We start from the raw sequence: 17876 nt of genomic DNA, 5'->3' as shown, positions 1-17876 counted from the left end.
TTCTCTTAAGAAAAGCGGATAAAATCAGACACGCCTGGGTTTTTTTATTTTCCAATAACGTCCCGAATACAAGTGCATTTATCTACAAACTCCATTCTAAAAGCTAAAAAAACCAGACCTGCTTACTGTAATTATTGCGATACACTGTATCCTGTAATCCATTTAAACATCTGACAGAAAGAGCTGCTTTGCAATTAAACTGACATATTTTTCTAATGTAAAAATCTGCTTATTGAAAGATAACAGCGCTGTCAGTTACTGAGGATGGAGTCATAAACTTTTCAGGTGTCAAATCAAGCTATAATTAAAAGAAGGCAATGGGAACCAGACACAACATCATCAGTTATTTCGATGGGGTCTATTTAAATAAACAGCTTCTGGTTTTTTTTTTTGTTTCTTTTTAGTTCTGATGTCCTACAGAACACAATTATATAGATTTTAAATGGTTATAAATCACAGGCTGTTCCCAGGCTTAGCACCTTCAGTGCTGCAGAGCGTTTTGTAGCATCTTAGCACCCATTCTCCCACTGCTTCCAGTGCTCTCTCCACCAGAGCCACACGAAACCGATAGCTCTTCAGATCTGAAGGCAGGTAGTGCGGCAGACAAGAACCGATCCTAAAATACCACAAAAAAGCAAGTGGGAAATCGATATATATGCAACACATGACATATAATAGGATGATTCACTACACAATAGCACATTCCCACTGTGTGCTTGAAGCATGAAGATATGAATGGGTAAATCTCCTTGTAAACTGTAGTAATCGCGCTCCATGGTGAATACTGCTGGAGAGTTGCCCTCCATAGAAAACCACTCATCTTGAAAGATCAGGGCTATGGCTTTCACAGTATAAGCTCTCTCCATCACGAGTGCAGTTCATTTGTTCTGCTTTCCTGCCGCGGCAGTCTGACTGCTCACTTTCTTATCTAATCTCTGCCACCGTAGACTGAATGCCTTATTCACTTACTGAATTATGGGTTCCCGGGCAAGTGCCTATGTGTGTGTGTGTGTGTGTGTGTGTGTGTGCGTTTGACTCGAGTGATTTCAAATTATGAGGAAAAGACAATAACTGTGTGTGTTTGGAGCACGATAAAAAAGAAAGTGAATGAATGCAGTGATTAGAGCGGCTCATATTGAAGGCAGAATTGGCACCAGCTTCCACACTGTAAGAAGTGGAGCAGCGTGCTTGTGTCTCAATGCCTCTGTTTACTGTTACAGCCTTAAATACTTCTCTGATTTGTGCCGGTCACTGGATTGTAATATCTGCAACTACTTCCTAATTGTGAATATGTCAGAATTTCATAGTGGGGTTCATTTTAATCATTGAAAAGTGTCACTTTTTCACCCAATCAGCACTTCACCCAAACGCACAGCATCATCTATGCCGAGCTACGCACTGTAGGTTTTTTGGAGGACTGCAAGCAACTCTTCTGCATAGGCAAATACCTACGCAAACAGACACAGCCGCTGTACCATAAAGTTCCCGGGTAGTCCAACCCAGCATGCAGAGGGCTAATAGTAGGTCAGCCTAGACTATCGCCAGGATGAAAAACGAAGACAAACAGGGCTTCTGCCAATCAGTCTAAGCATGGCAAGTTTCAGTTAGGAATGGAAACACTCGCATTAACACGATGAAGTCTGGTGCTTCTAAAAGTTGTAGCTGCAGATGTGAAATATTTCTGACAGCTACAATATCAGCAAAGGTGTCAAAAAAAGAAGTGTAAGAGATGTATGAAAATTGACAGAAGCACTAACACAATTCAGCTGGAGCGATCGCGTTTTATATATCGTGGAAGACACAGCTGCTTTTGGTTTAATTTCCAGTAACACAATCTTCCATCACAGAAGAATTCTGGTCGGGTCTACTGGAACTGGAAGAGTGTACACCTGGACCTACTGGTGACACAAGGCTCACTGGTGCACGTGAGGAGTGAAGGCTGTACCGACCGATTCAATAGATGAGCTACTGTAGCTCAAGCTGTCGAAAAAGGTGATGCTGGTTCTGACAGAAAGGCATCAGAATACACAGTGGATCACAGTTTGTTGCTTATGGGGTTGAATAGTCACAGACCAGTCATGATGCCCAAGCTGGCCACTGAAAACACCAACATTGGGCACTTGAGCATCAACACTGGACCACGGAGCAATGAAAGAAGGCGGCGTGATCTGATGAATCATGTTTTCTTTTGCATCATATGGAAAGCCGAGAGCAAGTGTGTTTCTTTCCTGGGACCAGGACACAGTATAGAAAGAAGGCAAGCAGGCAGAGGCAGTGTGATACTTTGGGCAATATTCTGCTGGGAACCCTTGGGTCCTGCCATCCATGTGGGTGTTACTTTGATATGTACCACCTACCTAAGCATTTCTACAGACCATGTACCTAGGGCTGTTCGATATAACAATATATATCGGATGACGATATAAAAACGTCTATCATTTTATGCTATCATTTGTTTCGTGGTGTCGCAAAATAAACTGTTTACGGCAATATTTTTTCATGGTTTTGATGGTCACTGTAGTGGCTATATTCATTTCTTAAAGTTCTCTCTTTCTCTTATATTTTATATAACCACACTACTAACAGACAAGCGCCTGTTTTTATGCGTTGTGGTTAGCAACAACGACGGTAAAACCATCGCGTGTCCGCTTGTTTATGTTCCACATAAACCTTTCACAATAAAGCTCAAGATCCTGTTGAGACTTTTCAAAATAAACTGAATCACGTGAAAGACCAGATTTTTTACGGATGAGAAGTAAAAAAGAGCCGTCAGGTGCTAAAAAATAGACCTTAGACTCAAACGTTAGAACAGGCTTTTCCCCGCAGCACGCCGTGTAATAAATACTCACAAAGAAAACGGCGGCCGTTACAACTTATGTCTAAAAATGTATCGTTTCATGCATCGGTTAAAACACTCGACTCCAGCTACACGACGCCCAGCTGGAAACACTTCCGAGCTGCCCGAGATTCACAGAATTTACAGAAAATGTTACATTTTTGTGATTTATATCGTTATCGGACGATAGAATTCTTATATCGGGATATGAGATTTTGGTCATATCGCACAGCCCTACATGTACCCCTTTCATTCCATGAAGACTACTGTTGAAAGCTAATTATAATGTACCTGGATAATGCACCTTGCCACAAAGCAGAAATGTTTTAGGAATGACTTTGAGGTGTTGACTTGGCATTCAATTGGCAATTTCAAGATTTCAGTCCAATCGAGCATCTGTGGGATGTGCTGGACAAACTAGTCCGATTCACGAAGCCTCCACCTCACAAATTACAGGACTTAAAGAATCTGTTGCTAACATTTTGGTGTACCACAGCACACCTTCACTGGTCTAGTGGAGTCCATGCCTTACAGAGTCTGAGGTGTTTTGGCAGCAAAAAGGGGGACTAACACAATGTTAGGCACGTGATCATAATGTCTGATCTGTTTCCCTCTAGACTAAAGGATGGATGCTGTATGAACAGCAAAACACTGTCCGGTTAAGATGTGTTAATAAGTAAGCATAGCCTAAAAAGAGAAAAAGAACTGAAAGGGATGAACTGTAAGGATAAAAGAACATTAACTAATATTATGCATTAAAAGCTGAAACCAAGACATCACAATTTTTATTCTTCATCTCTGGCACTCTTCCAGTGTGTCTCCCTCCTCTAACTCCCCCAGCCGGTTATTAGAGATGACTGTCTCTTCCTGAACCTGTGCTAGAGGCTTCTTCCTGTTAAACGGGAGTTCTTCCTTCCCACTGTCACCAAGTGCTTACTCATAGGGGCTCATCAATGTATCTGTATTATTCTAAAGTCTTTATCTTACAATATAAAGCATCTTGCGGTGACTGTTCTTGTCATTTGTCGCTTTATAAATAAAACTGAATTGAATAGAACTTATCAATTCAGTTTTAAGTGGCTTTGTTTAAAAAGTTGATTTTCCGACATTTGAATCAGGCATTACACAAGCCACGGCTACATTTCTCTGTTCTGCTGTCTCTTTCTTTTTCTCTTCATTCCTTTGTTTTTTTTCCTCACCCATCTTCTTTTTGCGACCATGAGGAAGCAGCTGTGTTCCACATACAATTACATAACTGTGTGTGTGTGTGTGTGTGTGTGTGTGTGTGTGTGTGTGTGTGTGTGTGTGTGTGTGTGTGTGTGTGTGTGTGAGTGTGTCTGCATTAACACATGCCAGGAAATGACACGGGCAAAAAGAAGATGAGAGCAGAAAGGCGATGGACAAACATCTTCTCTTCTCTCTGACTAACTTTCATCTGCCTTTATTCACTTTATCTGTCTTCTGGTGTCTCTCTCATCCTTTCCTCTCACTCCGTGTCTCGCTGCCCCTCCGTCCCCTCCATTCTTTCCTCCACCGCCACATACAGAGTTACTGGGCTGTGAAATGTGAAAAACTGCAGCATGCATGGCAATTCATTATCTTGTCAAACTTCCCCGGGCCTGCCCCAAGCCACGGGCAGACACAGAGAGACAAAAATGGGAGTGAGAAAGAGACATAGACAGAAAAAGGGGTTCATGTAATGGTCCATGCAGTAGATTAACAGGTTACCAAGAAGATGAGGAGAAAGACAAGTTTTTGAGCCGAGTCGGTCAATTATTACTGGCGTGAGTTTTGATGTTCACGAGTAGTGCTAATACATTTTATGATTTGAATCTCTGCTTCTGAATTTTATTATTTCATATTAAGGCAAGCAATATGAAAGATTAGATTTCTGAGGATTCATTCTGAAAAGGCACCGACTGATTGGCCAGAGCTGTTTCATGGTTAAATCTACACACACATAGGCACAACACTGGCAGACAGCATTCCTGAAAAGGATACAGGGTTGTAGGCTGGCCTAATGGAGACACTGTATCTCAGTGACACTGAGCTTGCTGGGCCAGCATAGTGCTGTAATGGTACCACAGCAAATAAATCAATCAGCCTGAAAGGAATTATGGCCACACAGAGCATGTAAACTAAGGGATGAGATGAGAAAGAGACCGTGCGAGTCGGCCAGTTAAAAGCACCGTTGGGCGTTGGAATAGGCTCAACACCTGCAAAGATTGTCGACATAGCGTATTAGACTGTAAACGCAGATTTACAGCAACCACATGAAACCTAAACGTCTGCTCCAGGGTTCAGTTTCGTCGTCCCTCTTTTCTCACTGTGTCCATTTTCCCCCTCATTCATCAGATTTTGGAGTAGCCTTGCTTTGAAATAAATGGATTACATCTAATTGGGGAGCCTGCATTTGCTATTTGATCCTTGAGCCACTCGGCACACACTCACAAATCCCCAAAGCCCATCACATCATCCCAAACCTGCAAAGATGCAGCAATTACACACAGACCATGGGCTCAATACTGTCAGAGGCACTAAGGCGGATAGGCAGGAGAGAGAGAGCGAGAGTGTGTTTTCCACATGTTTAGCCATGATGCAAAGAGCCTGATAAAAGAGGCCTGTATGAGGAAACAAAGACCAGGAACAGGGACAGTCAGGAAAGATAAATGACATCCACAAATCTGCTTCCTTGTGTGTGTTGTTTGCCTGAGTGTGTGTCTGTGCGTGTGTGTTGTTCCGTCCATCTGACAGCAAACGGCCAATTACTGTCGAAAGTGGCGGGATGAGTCCTGCCAGACCACAGCTTTCCATTAGTGCATGCCAGCCAAGCGTGTGTGTGTGTGAGTGTGTGTGTGTGTGTGTGTGTGTGTGATGGAGTGAATAAGGGGATAGAAGAAGACAGAAGGAACAAGAGTAGGAAAAAAAAAACGTGGGTGTGCCTGGTTTATGTGTGTGTATGTTTGTCTTTCTCCCCTCTGCGTCGCCACTTGTGCAGATAAATTCGACAAAAACACATTTACATTTTTTTTCCTCCCTCTTTCAAAGCTTTGGCCTTCCATCCATAATCACCCAGCACTTTCCACAATGAAAACTGAGTTTTCAATCAAAAACGCTCCCTCTGATGTAAATGAACTCTCACATTCAGCTGTTTAAGATAAGATAAGAGATAAGATAGAACTTTATTAATCCCTCGGGTGGGTTCCTCTGGGAAATTCGACTTCCAAAAAGCACAGCAACGACCGAAGTTACAGTTACAGAATTGTTATATATATATATATATATATATATATATATATATATATATATATTTATATATATATATACACACACACGCACACATATATAAATACAGAGACAAATATAAATAAAATATACAAAGGGGATAAATAGAATAAATAGGAATAAAAAATAAAAATACAAGTGAATTGCACATTTCAAGTATTGAGTCTATTGCACTGTTGACTATTTACAAAAAGTATTGCACAAGGTGTTGTACAGTGAGGTGAAGAGGCACTACAGCTTAGTTGTTCCCCCCTCCTTTGTCCTCCTGTTTCCCCTCCCTCTCCCCTCCAGAGAGGAGTTAAACAGTTTGATGGCGTGTGGGACAAAGGAGTTTTTAAGTCTGTTAGTTCTTGTCTTGGGGAGTTTGTACGGCTAAACAGTCGCAGGGTAAGTAAATAAATTCTTAATATTTTGGATGCTGTTTGAATGTCTTACCTGGAGGCATAAAATAGTATTTGCAATTGTTTCTGTGTGTTCTGTGTAGAGAGAGGTCAGGGAGGTTGCTAGCATAGCTTAGCACCAACACTGTGAGCAGGTGAAAACTGCTAGCTTCCACCCAAAGAAAAGCTTGAAGTTAGCCTTCTTTTCATTTAAAATGTCCCTACTAAGAAAACTACAGCAACTGCTTTGTACGTCAAAAAGTAGCCCTATGCTATGTAGCTTGCTATTTGCTCATTAACTACAAGAGACTTCAGTATTTAAAAGTACATGTTATAACTTTGATAACTTGGAAGGCAACTTTGCCTTAAGTATTGGTGATAGGCTAGGCTAAGCATGTTTGGAACAATCACTGCAAAAAAAAGAAAGAAAACCTACTGATTAATTTACATGTTATTACTAACCAGTCCTGCTGATTGGCAGGAAGTTGCTCAAAGCTAACTAGCCATAACAGGAGCGAGTTAATTAGAAGAGCCTGCTTTAGACTGGCTCAGTAATACTGTAGATATGAAGTGGCTGACCTACGAAAGGCTTTGAGTCTTCTACACGTCTTGTAAGCTAAGTAATGAATGACTACATTTCTGTTGCATTTAGCATCAAGTTAGCGCTTCTGTCTTGGAAAAGCTTTAAAAAAATCTCTTGATTACCCTAATTAACCTGATTACTGTGTGCATTACTTTGCACGTACAGTTAAGGACTTTCGTATGCTCAGTTTGTAACACAAGAACGAACATGTAACTATGATTTTTGGTATGAAGACACCACATACACTTCAGTGGCAAAGAACAACAACCAGTACAAATTTTACCCCAGTGTGAAGTACAGTGAGGGGGGGCGGGGGGGGGGGGGGGGGGGTAAAACTGCTCAGCAGAGGGCAGCTTCAGCTCTTTTTGTGTGGCAACTATTTTATTTACCTAGATGGTATTGCTTTTGTTGCTGTGGAGTAGCTGTGTGTGTGTGTGTGTGTGTGTGTGTGTGTGTGTGTGTGTGTGTGTGTGTGTGTGTGTGTGTGTGTGTGTGTGTGTGTGTTTTATGTATGTATTAACCTTTATTTTATTTTTTTTCCCCAGATCTCCAAGTAAAAATTTGCAAGAAAATCAATAACTCAGGTGTCCAAGACATGGTGTCCTGGACAGCAAACAGGAATAAAGACTGCTCCAACTCACCAGACTAGTCCTAATTAGTTTTCCTCCTCAACACTCTTAATCAATTAACATATAACAGACAGAAAAAATAGGTTACTGTGGCTGGAAGTGTGTGCTGTTTGCACTAAAAATAGGATGAGACATTGTGAATTTGTGTCAGTAAGACAGTCATAGAGGAGAACCGCAGTTTGGGCTTTATTCAGCACCGTGGGAATTATCATGGTTCTACTACTCAAATACATGAAACAGAGCAATCCAGCATTGTCGGAGTGGACTGTGCCATGCAGGGGTCCACTGGGGGATTTTTGATGGACTGATTTACTGAACATTAGATTTCATATAAAGGCACCCACACACTTACAAGAGGCTGTAAGGCGGATTCCAATTAACAGATATTTCCATTTCTCAAGTTCAAGCAGGGAAAACTTAAGTGAAAATATCACCCTGTGATTGGTTAGCAAATCATAAAACATGACCCATACGATATATTGTGTTGCTTAGCCTTTTAAACATCGCCTCTGTGTGTGAAACAGAAAAAATGAAAGATGTGGTACATCTGGACCCACAGACCACAAAACTCGCGTGGCTGTACGTACAGAGAAAATCGCGCTTTATCTGATTCATGCCATTAAAATGAAGATTTTACATTTGAATAAAAATGTTATAAAATAGTCTGCGGGCTCGCATGAAGGGTCCACTGTATGTTCTATAGAGGGTGACGTGCTTAATGTATAATTCAACAGGATTATCTGCAAACAAACAGTGGCAGATGTGGATATATTATTTAAGATCAAGTCACTTGCTATTAAGCATGTGTCCATTTTCCACAGCTCCCCTCTCTCTCCTCCAGTGTGTGTGTGTGTGCGTGTTAGTCCAAACATATCTGATCTATCGATCACATCAGCATCGGCATCACGCTCTCGGATTCAGACACTTAAATGTTCCATCATGGGCTCAGACTGCAAAGACACAAATTTCACTTTCACCTTCACTTCGCGTCTGACCCTGTCAGTTACATTCTACACAGTCTACAACAGCGCAGATCAGTCAAGGTTTCCCAGTAAAGTTACCAAAAAAAGGTTAATTTTAAAACTACATAAGAGCGCTCAGACTTTTCAGTCTAGCGTTAAAAACAACACTGGAGTAACTTTAAAAGCATCCTCATCTGCTTTTCATCTGACAAACTGAACGCCGATCCCTTTCTCTCTGCCTCGTGGAAAAAAACTATCATCACCAAAACTACAAGCAAAATTAGACGGAAGCGGCATTTTTCATTCGTTTCAAACGTTGGCACTATGCATACCCTGGATGTGGCCACATGTTTCTCACATTTAAGCCATTTAAGTTCAAAATCATAGCGGTGGATTTCACGGAGCGATAGCGTCATGCTTCTGCTTTTAAATGGTTAATAAGATGCTTTAATGAAGCCGAAAGTGTGGTTAAAGGGAATGAAAGGGATCATTGGTATGACTAGAGGGTTTTTACGCATTTTTGGGGGGATACTGCTATTAGTGCGTAAAGCTCCGTGCTTATTCCCCCCACCCGCGCCTGTTTTCCATGCGTGTGCGTGTTTTCTCCTGTCAGCGAACCTCGCCGTGCTCCATGTGGGCAGAGAAAAAAAAGACGCAACTACACGGGGCTTTCGCTGGCGCTCATGAGCGCTCCGCTGGTGCAAAACACTACAGGCACACGCGGAAAACAGCAACCCAGCGCACGCATCCCAGTTTCTAAGCCCGTCAGTTTCCCGGAAAAGACGAGAAAAACGCATCGTCTCTGACCTGCTGCCAGTTCTCCTCCAGGGAAGGCATCGCAGAGAAATAACCAGTGTCGTGGACGAGTTGGAGTTCCTGGAAAATACTGTAATTCGCCAACACATCCATGCTCGAAAAAAAAGAAAAAAAAGAAGAAGTCAGTAAAGAAGTCCAGAATCCAAACGATAGAAACGCACTTCTTCGTTCTTCTCCTCACACTTGACAGATTAAAGAAACAAATTTTAGAAAACAAAAACCCCCAAAAACAAAACAAAAATGTAAAAAAAAGCCCAAATCTGGTGCGGATGAGCGCACCTGAACACTTTGATGAAAAAAAGAAAAACAAAAAGCTGAGAGGGAAAGAAGAGTTGATAATTTGATCTCTGTCAGTGCTATCCCGTCTCCTCTCCGCTCGCTCTGTCACGCCTCTCTCCTCAGTCCTGGCTTGGGGGGTGCCAGATCTATTTCCGCATTGCCAGATTGCCAATCGGTCTCAGTACAAGCTGCCAGGTTGCCAGGTTTGCTCCTCCAGCAGCAGACTGGACCCCGCTGCAATTCCAAGCGACCGGTGCGAGAGGGGAGGGGAGCAGAGGAGGAGCCACCTGTCAGTCAATTTCATGCGTGACCTTATAAGGTAAATAGGGTTGATGATGTCACTGGCGTCCAATTAAGGAGGCGAGGAGAAAGAGTGAGAGGGGCGGAGCGTTCAGGGGATTCAGAGTCGCTATTGGCTGGAGCGGGCTGTCATTCCGGCTGTAGATGGAAGTGAGGGGTGAGTTATTTTTAGAGGCCTATATAAAAGCGCCAGCATTCCACTCTCAGTTATTACAGACTGCACAAGCAGCGAGGAGAGAAACGAGAGAAGCCACCGCCGCTGCGAGGAAACAGTGACAAAATAATGTAAGCCGCCCTATGAAACTGCAGAAAGAAGTGGAAGTAGCATGAGCAATAGGATGAGGTGTGAAAATAAAAATGTGTGTGTTTGTTCTTTTCTTTGGTGGTGTTACAGCTTCACCGCAGAGAAGCTTCCATGTGGTTTTCACGTGGCGACGTCTACACAGAGAGCACTGATGCAGAGGGGAGAGCTCAGCGCCATCCACCCACCTGATCAGTTTACATGTTGTTGTTTTTTTAGTTAAAATAAAGCTACATTTTACACTTTTTTTCACACAATAAATATAACCTTCACAGTTTAACACCCACTTCTTCAAAAATAAATTTGCCTGCACTCTACAGTTCAGTTTCCCTTCCTAAGATATTTTCTTGATTGAGTGATTACAGGAGAATATGCAGCTTTTGAAGCACGTGGTGCATCCATACCTCCTCTATAAGTCTCACCTGTGCAACATCAGGTCCTGAACATAAGACTGGATGAGACTCCATAAAACCATTATGCAAACCTCTTCACCCAGCTGCAGCCATTGCTTGCTTTAAATATTATTCAGTATGCAGTATTCTGATTGGCTTCAGGTGAACCTGAGGCCACTCCTCCACCAAATTGTTCTAGTTGGGTCTGAATAGTGCAAATTATGTGTAAATAACTTCTGAAACAATATGCTGGAGCAAGCAGTACCCTGTGGAGATAGATTTAGAGAAATCAAACCAAATTTGATAAATAAAATAGAGACTTATTTAAAATAAACGTAATATTCATAAAAATGAGCCGTGAAGGCTCTGAAAGCATCATTTTGTTAATATTAGGGCTTAGAGAGAAAAAAAAACATAATCAAATATAAATAGCTTTTTACTGTTTCTGTGTCTAATGTTCATTGTGATCTATTTGATACGACTAACTTTTTTTTTATTATTACTATTGAAAACTGAAGTAACTGTCTGTCTTCAGGCTTCAGGATCCGACAGACGGGATCCGCTTGACTTGTTATAGGCTTTTAAAGGATCAGATGGCAGAAATAATTTCCACGCTCTGAAAGTGTTTGATGGGGAGCACCGTTTTATAAAACCTCTGTGGGCAGTTTTTCTCACAGGATGATTGGATCTTTTGTCACATCCTTCCTCTCTTCTCTGCTTAATTTCTTTCTTTGTTTTTCCATCACTTACCTCCCGTCAGTTCCTCTGCTTCTCTCCCACTTTCCTTCTTCTCTAGCTACTGTGACAAATGAGAGTAACTGCTGGCAGTGGTGGATCTAGAAAATTTGGTGCAAAGGAGGGCCAAGATGTCTAGGGAGGGTGGCATATACCACTTCAGAGAAGTATGTAAAAATCTCTCCATATGTAAATGGAGGCAAAATAAAATATCCACAAAAACACTTTTATAACAAATAAACAATTCGTTTTCACAAGTATTTTAACTTGTAAAGAGGGGGCTTTACTGGAGGGGCAGTTGCCCCCCCCCCCCCCCCCCCGCTCCCCTTTTGCCCCCCCTTGCCCCCCTGACTGCATGTAAATGTGACAGATTGATAATCAGCCTTAATAAATAACGCTGAGGTCACTAAAGTTCAGAAATTTGACACATGGATGGAAAGATTGGCTATGATAAAGAAGGAGTCATGAATGATCTGAAACTGACAGGCAGTGTGCTGAAACAAGAACATCATGCAAAATTACTTGAACGTGTTCATCTAAGTAGTGGTAGGACAGAATAGTGCAAAATCAAAATCCCAGTAGAGCAGGTTATTTTCCACTAAATCGATTTCATGCTCATCCCACAGCTAAATGAGTGAAGGGCCAGATCAAATGTTCCTGAAATAAGCTTAGATTGCTTCCACCTGTTCTCTTATGTAACAGCCACATAGTGAGGATTTACGTGGCATCCAGTTAACACTTGCCTTGTGCGCTTGTGCGTCTTCTTGCTCTGTCCCCGCTTCTTCTCCGCGTGTCTCATCTCTGGAGACCTGCGGCTCGTCTCGGAGGAATATGAGGGCCAGATGGCTTCTAGATCAGCTGTTTCAGGACACTTTCCCCATTGATTTTCACAGCTCTGTCTGCCACTGAAGGAAGAGAGGAAAGAGGAAGGAGCAGGAGTCAGAGAGCAGGGGTCTGGGGGTGGAGGAGTATGGATCAATATTCTACTGACCCTCTATAAGATGCCCTCAGAAGATGTGCATACAATTAAACAACAGAATAAAAGAATCATTATCATGTTTACTTTGAATAACTTCCACTCAATGCTCCTTTCACCCCATCTGCTGCCTGTACTGTTACCATTAAAGTTACAGCTGTACTTTGCTTTCTTCTTCTGTTGTTGTAAAAAAGATGGAGAACAACAGAAAACAGGAAAATAAAAGAAATGGAAAATGATAAGAATAAAAAATGAAAAGAAAAGAAAAAAGAGATTTTTTTTCATTTAGTGGTGAGATGAATCTAAGTGGTTACATGTTTTCAGTTTCTTGCTAAAATTACCAAGCTCCATAAGAGGAGAAAACAAAGGGAAAAACAGAGAGAAAGTGTGTGCGCGTGTGTGCGTGTGTGTGTGTGGGCTGCATTTTTGCCTACACACGGCTACACAGGATCTGGGCATTGCTTCCTAGATCCTCACACACTCAGTGTTGTAATCTTATTATTGTGTTGTGTTGTTTTGGAAAAAATGTTGCAATGAGAGGGGAAGGAGAAAAAAAGGATTGTTTCACTGAACTGGAATTTCATGCTTTCAAGGATGACATTTATAATCCTTACCAGACTTAAATGATTAAAAAATACAGAACTACAAAACTATCAGAGGAAATGAACCTTCTATTGCTAAGTAAGTGTAAAAAAAATGAAACATTTTAAGGTTTTGCATTAGACATTTATGTTCACTCATATTCATTTTATACCTTTAGAAACTCAGAAAAGCCTCCATGCTGGCAGTTACTTGTGTTTTCACTGGTAAATGTCAGGAGAACCGTCATTGTCCAAAGTTTCTTGTTCTAAAATGTATCGCACAGGAAAGGACTTTTCCTGTCATTCAACTTCTCACTACTGGGAGGATTCTTTTTGGTTTAGGCTACAGTGCCATCTGGGTAGAGCGTGCAGGAGGCAGGACACGCGCTGAACACTTTGTAGTTGTAAATTCAGTAGACTGGTACCTGCACTAATGTCACAATGGTGCAAATCAACTTTTGTGCTCACACACACCACCGCTGTCAGGTAAGCTCTGAAAACTCAGAGTGCATCTGTAAAAAAGAAGAAGCAGAAATAATCAAGATGTCGGGGAAGAAGGTAAAAATTTGATCCAGGGTTTTGATTGGTGCCTGCTGCACGATCTGCACTGAGGCAACAAGAACCTTTTAATTTTCTTTATTGACATTTCATCAGTCATCCAAGAGTCTACTGCTGGCTGGCATAAAGCCCCATGCTTTCAGAAGGTATATTTACATGTCTAACACTGTGGTGAGAGGGCCAAAGTGTAGTTTACTTTGCATAGTGAAATCTATAAGCTGCAAAAAAAAAAAAAAAGAAAGTCTAAGAAAGATCTAAGAAAAAGAACTGTAGATTTACACAAGTTAGGAAGGCCTCTGGAAGCTGTTTCTAAACAACTCTATGATCATTAGCAGTTACACATTTAAAAACAGTGCCTGTATGAATAGGTGTGAATGGGTGAAGGGGCATGTTGTTCAAAGTGCTTTGGGTGCTCAGGTAGAGTAGAAAAATGCAAGAATCAGTCCATTTACCATTTATGTCACCATGAATGAAGAGAGCACAGCCCAAGAAAGAAGACTCTGCTTCAAAATCAATACTTTCCAGAAAAGTTTTATTGTCAGACAAAGATTGGCCACATTGAGAAGAAGTATCTTTGGAAGGATAAAGGTAAGGGTGTCAAACGTAAGGACCCTGTCAAATCCTTGTCACTGTCGAGAACAGCTGCCAAGCATGGTGGTGGCAGCATCACGTTCTGGGGCTGTTCTGCTACCAGCAGAACTGGACCACTGCTCAAAGCAAATAGGATAATAAAGAAGGCTCCCTCCAAATACTTCAACATCACCTCAAACTAGCATCGAACCAAATATTAGTGGAGGTGTTACATTAGAGCCTGCATGTATAATTGTCACGGTCTGGCTGGCAGACCGTGGGGATGTGGGGAAAGGAGGACCCAAAACGCAGACTCTGCGATGCAAACAGTGCTCTTTATTTACAGTGAAAAGGCTGTAAATACAATAACTCCCCGTTGCTCCCTCGAACCCCGTGTGCGTGCTTCCCTCCGATATCTGTGCTCGTGCTCCCCGCTGTTGTGTTTCCGCACCCCCGTGCGTGCTGCCTCTCCAGACCACTCCTCCTCCTGTAGGGAAACCAGAGACGCAGCCGTCAACACTAACCCTCGGCGGGCATATACGCACAGCACAGACTTACGCTAACACACACTGACTTGGTAAGATAACTCAATGATCCCGCGTCGGTGGGAGCTCCAAGACTCTCCTAAGTAGCTCCCCCGACGAGCCCTGATCAGCGGCAGGTGTGTGGCTTCGGGTGTGGCCAGTCCCTCCGCAGGGCCACACCCCTCAGGCCTGCAGGTGGCCGAGCTCCATCCTCCAGGCACACCCGCAGACATACACACCCATACCTCGCCTAAACATATGAGTGGGACACAGACTAACACAGCACAGAGAAACACACATATGTACACGCACAGAGAAGGGGAAACGACACCAAAAATACATAATAATACACAGGTCCATGACTGCCCAGGGATCCTGGGTCGCCCAGTCCCAGGACCCTGACAGTACCCCCCCCCCTCTAAGGGTCGGCTCCCGACGACCCAAAAACACAAACCAAAAACAGCACAACCAACCCAGGGCGGGCGGCGGGAGGTCCAGGACGGAGGGCAGAACCAAAACAAGCAAAAACCCCCAAAGAAAACAACCCCCCCAAGGTCACAGTCCCAGAGTCCGACCGCGCATCCCGCAGCGGAGCAACAAAAAGAAAAAATGCCACAAAACAGTCTCAGGCGGCCCATCAACATAACAAAAGAGTTCAGGGGGCCTACCTCGAGTCCAATGGTGGCGACATTGCAGCTCCGGCGGGCAGCCACGGGTCCGGTGGCGGCGGCACTGCTGCCCCTCCGGTGGCGAGCCTCGGGTCCGACGGCGGCGGCGCTGCTCCCCAGGCGGCCTGCCCGGGATCCAGTGACGGTAGCGGCGCTGCGGCTCCTCCGGCGGCCTGCCCCGGGTCCGACGGCGGCGGCGCTGCTCCCCAGGCGGCCTGCCACGGGTCCGGTGGCGGCGCTGCTCCTCCGGTGAGCAACAGCGAGGTGTGGCCCACGGTTCATGACGCGCTGGTCGCTGACGTGGATGCAGAGGACGTGGATGGCGTGGAGGCCGCGCCAGACGTGGAGGTCCCTCCGGTTCGCTGACCTCCGGCTCCGGCAGCGAGAGCCCCTCCTCGGCTGCTGGCAGCGAGAGCCCCTCCTCGGCTGCTGGCAGCGAGAGCTCCCTCGGCTCGCCGAGCTCCTCCTCGGCTGGCAGCGCCGGTTGTTCCTTCCGCTCGCCGAGCTCCTCTGCTGGTGGTTCGCTGAGCTGCTCCCGCCCGCCGAGCTGCTCCCGCCCGCCGAGCTGCTCCCGCCCGCCGAGCTGCTCCCGCCCGCCGAGCTCCGGCTCCGGCAGATCGAGCTCCTCCCGCTCGCTGGGCTGCTCCCGCCCGCTGAGCTCCGGCTCCGGCAGATCGAGCTCCTCCCGCTCGCTGGGCTCCTGCTCCGCCACGCTGAGCCGCTCCTCCGGCTCGCCGGGCTCCTGCTCCGGCTCGCCGGGCTCCTGCTCCGGCTCGCCGGGCTCCTGCTCCGGCTCGCAGGGCTCCACAGCTGGCGGTGCGGGCTCCTCCCGCTCTCCGAGCACCCTGAGCACCTCCGGCTGCGCTACAGCTACTGACGGTCGATCTGGAGGTGAAGATGGTGATGCGGTGTCTGCAGGTGGGGAAGGTGAAGGTAGAGTAGGTGATGCAGATGGCGAAGCCGAGAGTGCTGCGGTCGCTGCAGTCTGATGAGACTCTGGTGGAGAAGTAGCTGCAGAGGGAGAAGGTGATGATGGTGCGGCAGCTGCTCCCGGTGGACTGGACAGCGATGCAGGGACAGACGGGTGAAATGATGGCAGAGGTGGTCCAGCAGGCATATCGACCTCCAACTGAGGATGAAGGTGAGAGGCTGACCGGACTGAAGACTCAGTCACCAGCTGGGCAGCAGACTCCGTTACTAGCTGGGCAGCGGACTGAGTTGAGGGTGATATGGCTATTATGAAGGGTGGAGAGGATGAGAATGTTACAGCTGGCTCAACAAATTCCAGGGGTCCAGAGGCAACTGAGGCCTCCAGTTCGGCCTCTGGGGAAGCCCTGGGGAGAACCTCTGTCTCCATATGGCCAGACTGAGCCAAAAAGTCATCTGGGTCTGTATGCTGTGAACTCCCTAGCTCCCAGCTCACAGTCTCAGAGTGAACATCTTCTGAGTTTTTGGAGGTAAAGCAAACAGTTTCTGACCCCACCGACTCTGAGCTAACTACCTCAGGGCTGTCTATGCAAAATTCTGCCCCAGTATTAGCACTCAGGCCACCTTCGTCCGTCGGTGGTCCAAAAATCCCCACTGGGAGTTCAGTTACACCTCTTACAGTCTCTCCATTGTTAATTGCCGTAGTGGCTATAGTCTCTATGTCCATGTTCACAGGAAGGGAATTTACGACACCGGCAGAGTCCATTTTACTCACTGTGGCGTCCAGAGCCGCTGGTCCTGAGCCTTCGACCAGCACAGGAGTGAGTGTAGAGGTGGCTGAACGCTGCTTGCGAGGACGCCTTCTCCTCCGTGAAGGCGGGGCCGGGTGTACGGAAACAGTCCTCTGCTGTTCATCTGTGTTTTGATTTTCAATGACAGGATTAATAGAAACAAATGAGTCGGGTTTACTCACTGCGGTGATGAGCGCTGTTGGTCCGTTGCCAGCTGACCGGGCTGAAACCGCAGGAGTGGGTTGAGGCGTAACGGGATGATGGTAGAGAGTGCGGCATGCCTTCCGTAACGGCGGATCAAACGATTGTGCCGCGAGCATCAACGGGAAAGCCCTCCGCCGACGCGTGAAAAGCCAAGCGGCTAGAGTCTCTAGGAGAGCAGCCGAACTGTCCATGCTAGGACCACCCAAGCCAAATAGTTCAAAACTCGAGCTCTCCCTTAAACTAGCGACCAGGTGCCTAAGTTTGTTAATGTCCAGAATGTTCGTGGTGAAGGTAGTGGATGAGAGATAATTGTCAAAGAACACTACCTGTATATGTCTCTTGTGTGGGTCTACAGCCTGGATTACGCTCCGGCAGTAATCCCATAGCTGCGTGAGCGATCTCTCCTCCGTGGCAACTCCTGAGTTTGCTGGGTCCATGGTGGTTGGCGGGATCATTCTGTCACGGTCTGGCTGGCAGACCGTGGGGATGTGGGGAAAGGAGGACCCAAAACGCAGACTCTGCGATGCAAACAGTGCTCTTTATTTACAGTGAAAAGGCTGTAAATACAATAACTCCCCG

At 45.2% G+C, this 17876-nt stretch overlaps 1 protein-coding gene and 2 long non-coding RNA genes across 3 annotated transcripts in view; 2 read left to right on the top strand and 1 right to left on the bottom strand.

The window, feature by feature from the left end:
- The window catches only part of klf7b (Kruppel like factor 7b), a 67842-nt gene extending 57839 nt beyond the window's left edge, over window positions 1-10003 (bottom strand). The window contains exon 1 of the mRNA XM_082509111.1: window positions 9483-10003. Within this exon, the coding sequence (XP_082365237.1) occupies window positions 9483-9584 (102 nt within the window). The 5' untranslated portion in view covers window positions 9585-10003. The remainder of the gene's footprint in view (window positions 1-9482) is intronic.
- On the top strand, window positions 6258-7724 carry LOC309691468. The gene is made up of 2 exons (XR_014272011.1): window positions 6258-6508; window positions 7630-7724. It is a non-coding gene; the product is annotated as an uncharacterized lncRNA (long non-coding RNA).
- Window positions 10004-10017: 14 nt separating the features above from the next.
- LOC309691465 lies at window positions 10018-10690 on the top strand. The gene is made up of 3 exons (XR_014272008.1): window positions 10018-10089; window positions 10278-10355; window positions 10465-10690. It is a non-coding gene; the product is annotated as an uncharacterized lncRNA (long non-coding RNA).
- Window positions 10691-17876: the final 7186 nt, after the last annotated feature.

Source organism: Aulonocara stuartgranti (assembly GCF_965226115.1).
Source record: "Aulonocara stuartgranti genome assembly, chromosome: 16".
Classification (NCBI taxonomy): Eukaryota; Metazoa; Chordata; class Actinopteri; order Cichliformes; family Cichlidae; genus Aulonocara; species Aulonocara stuartgranti.
The sequence above is the reverse complement of the archived record's forward strand: the minus strand, read 5'-3'. Positions and strand labels throughout refer to the sequence as shown.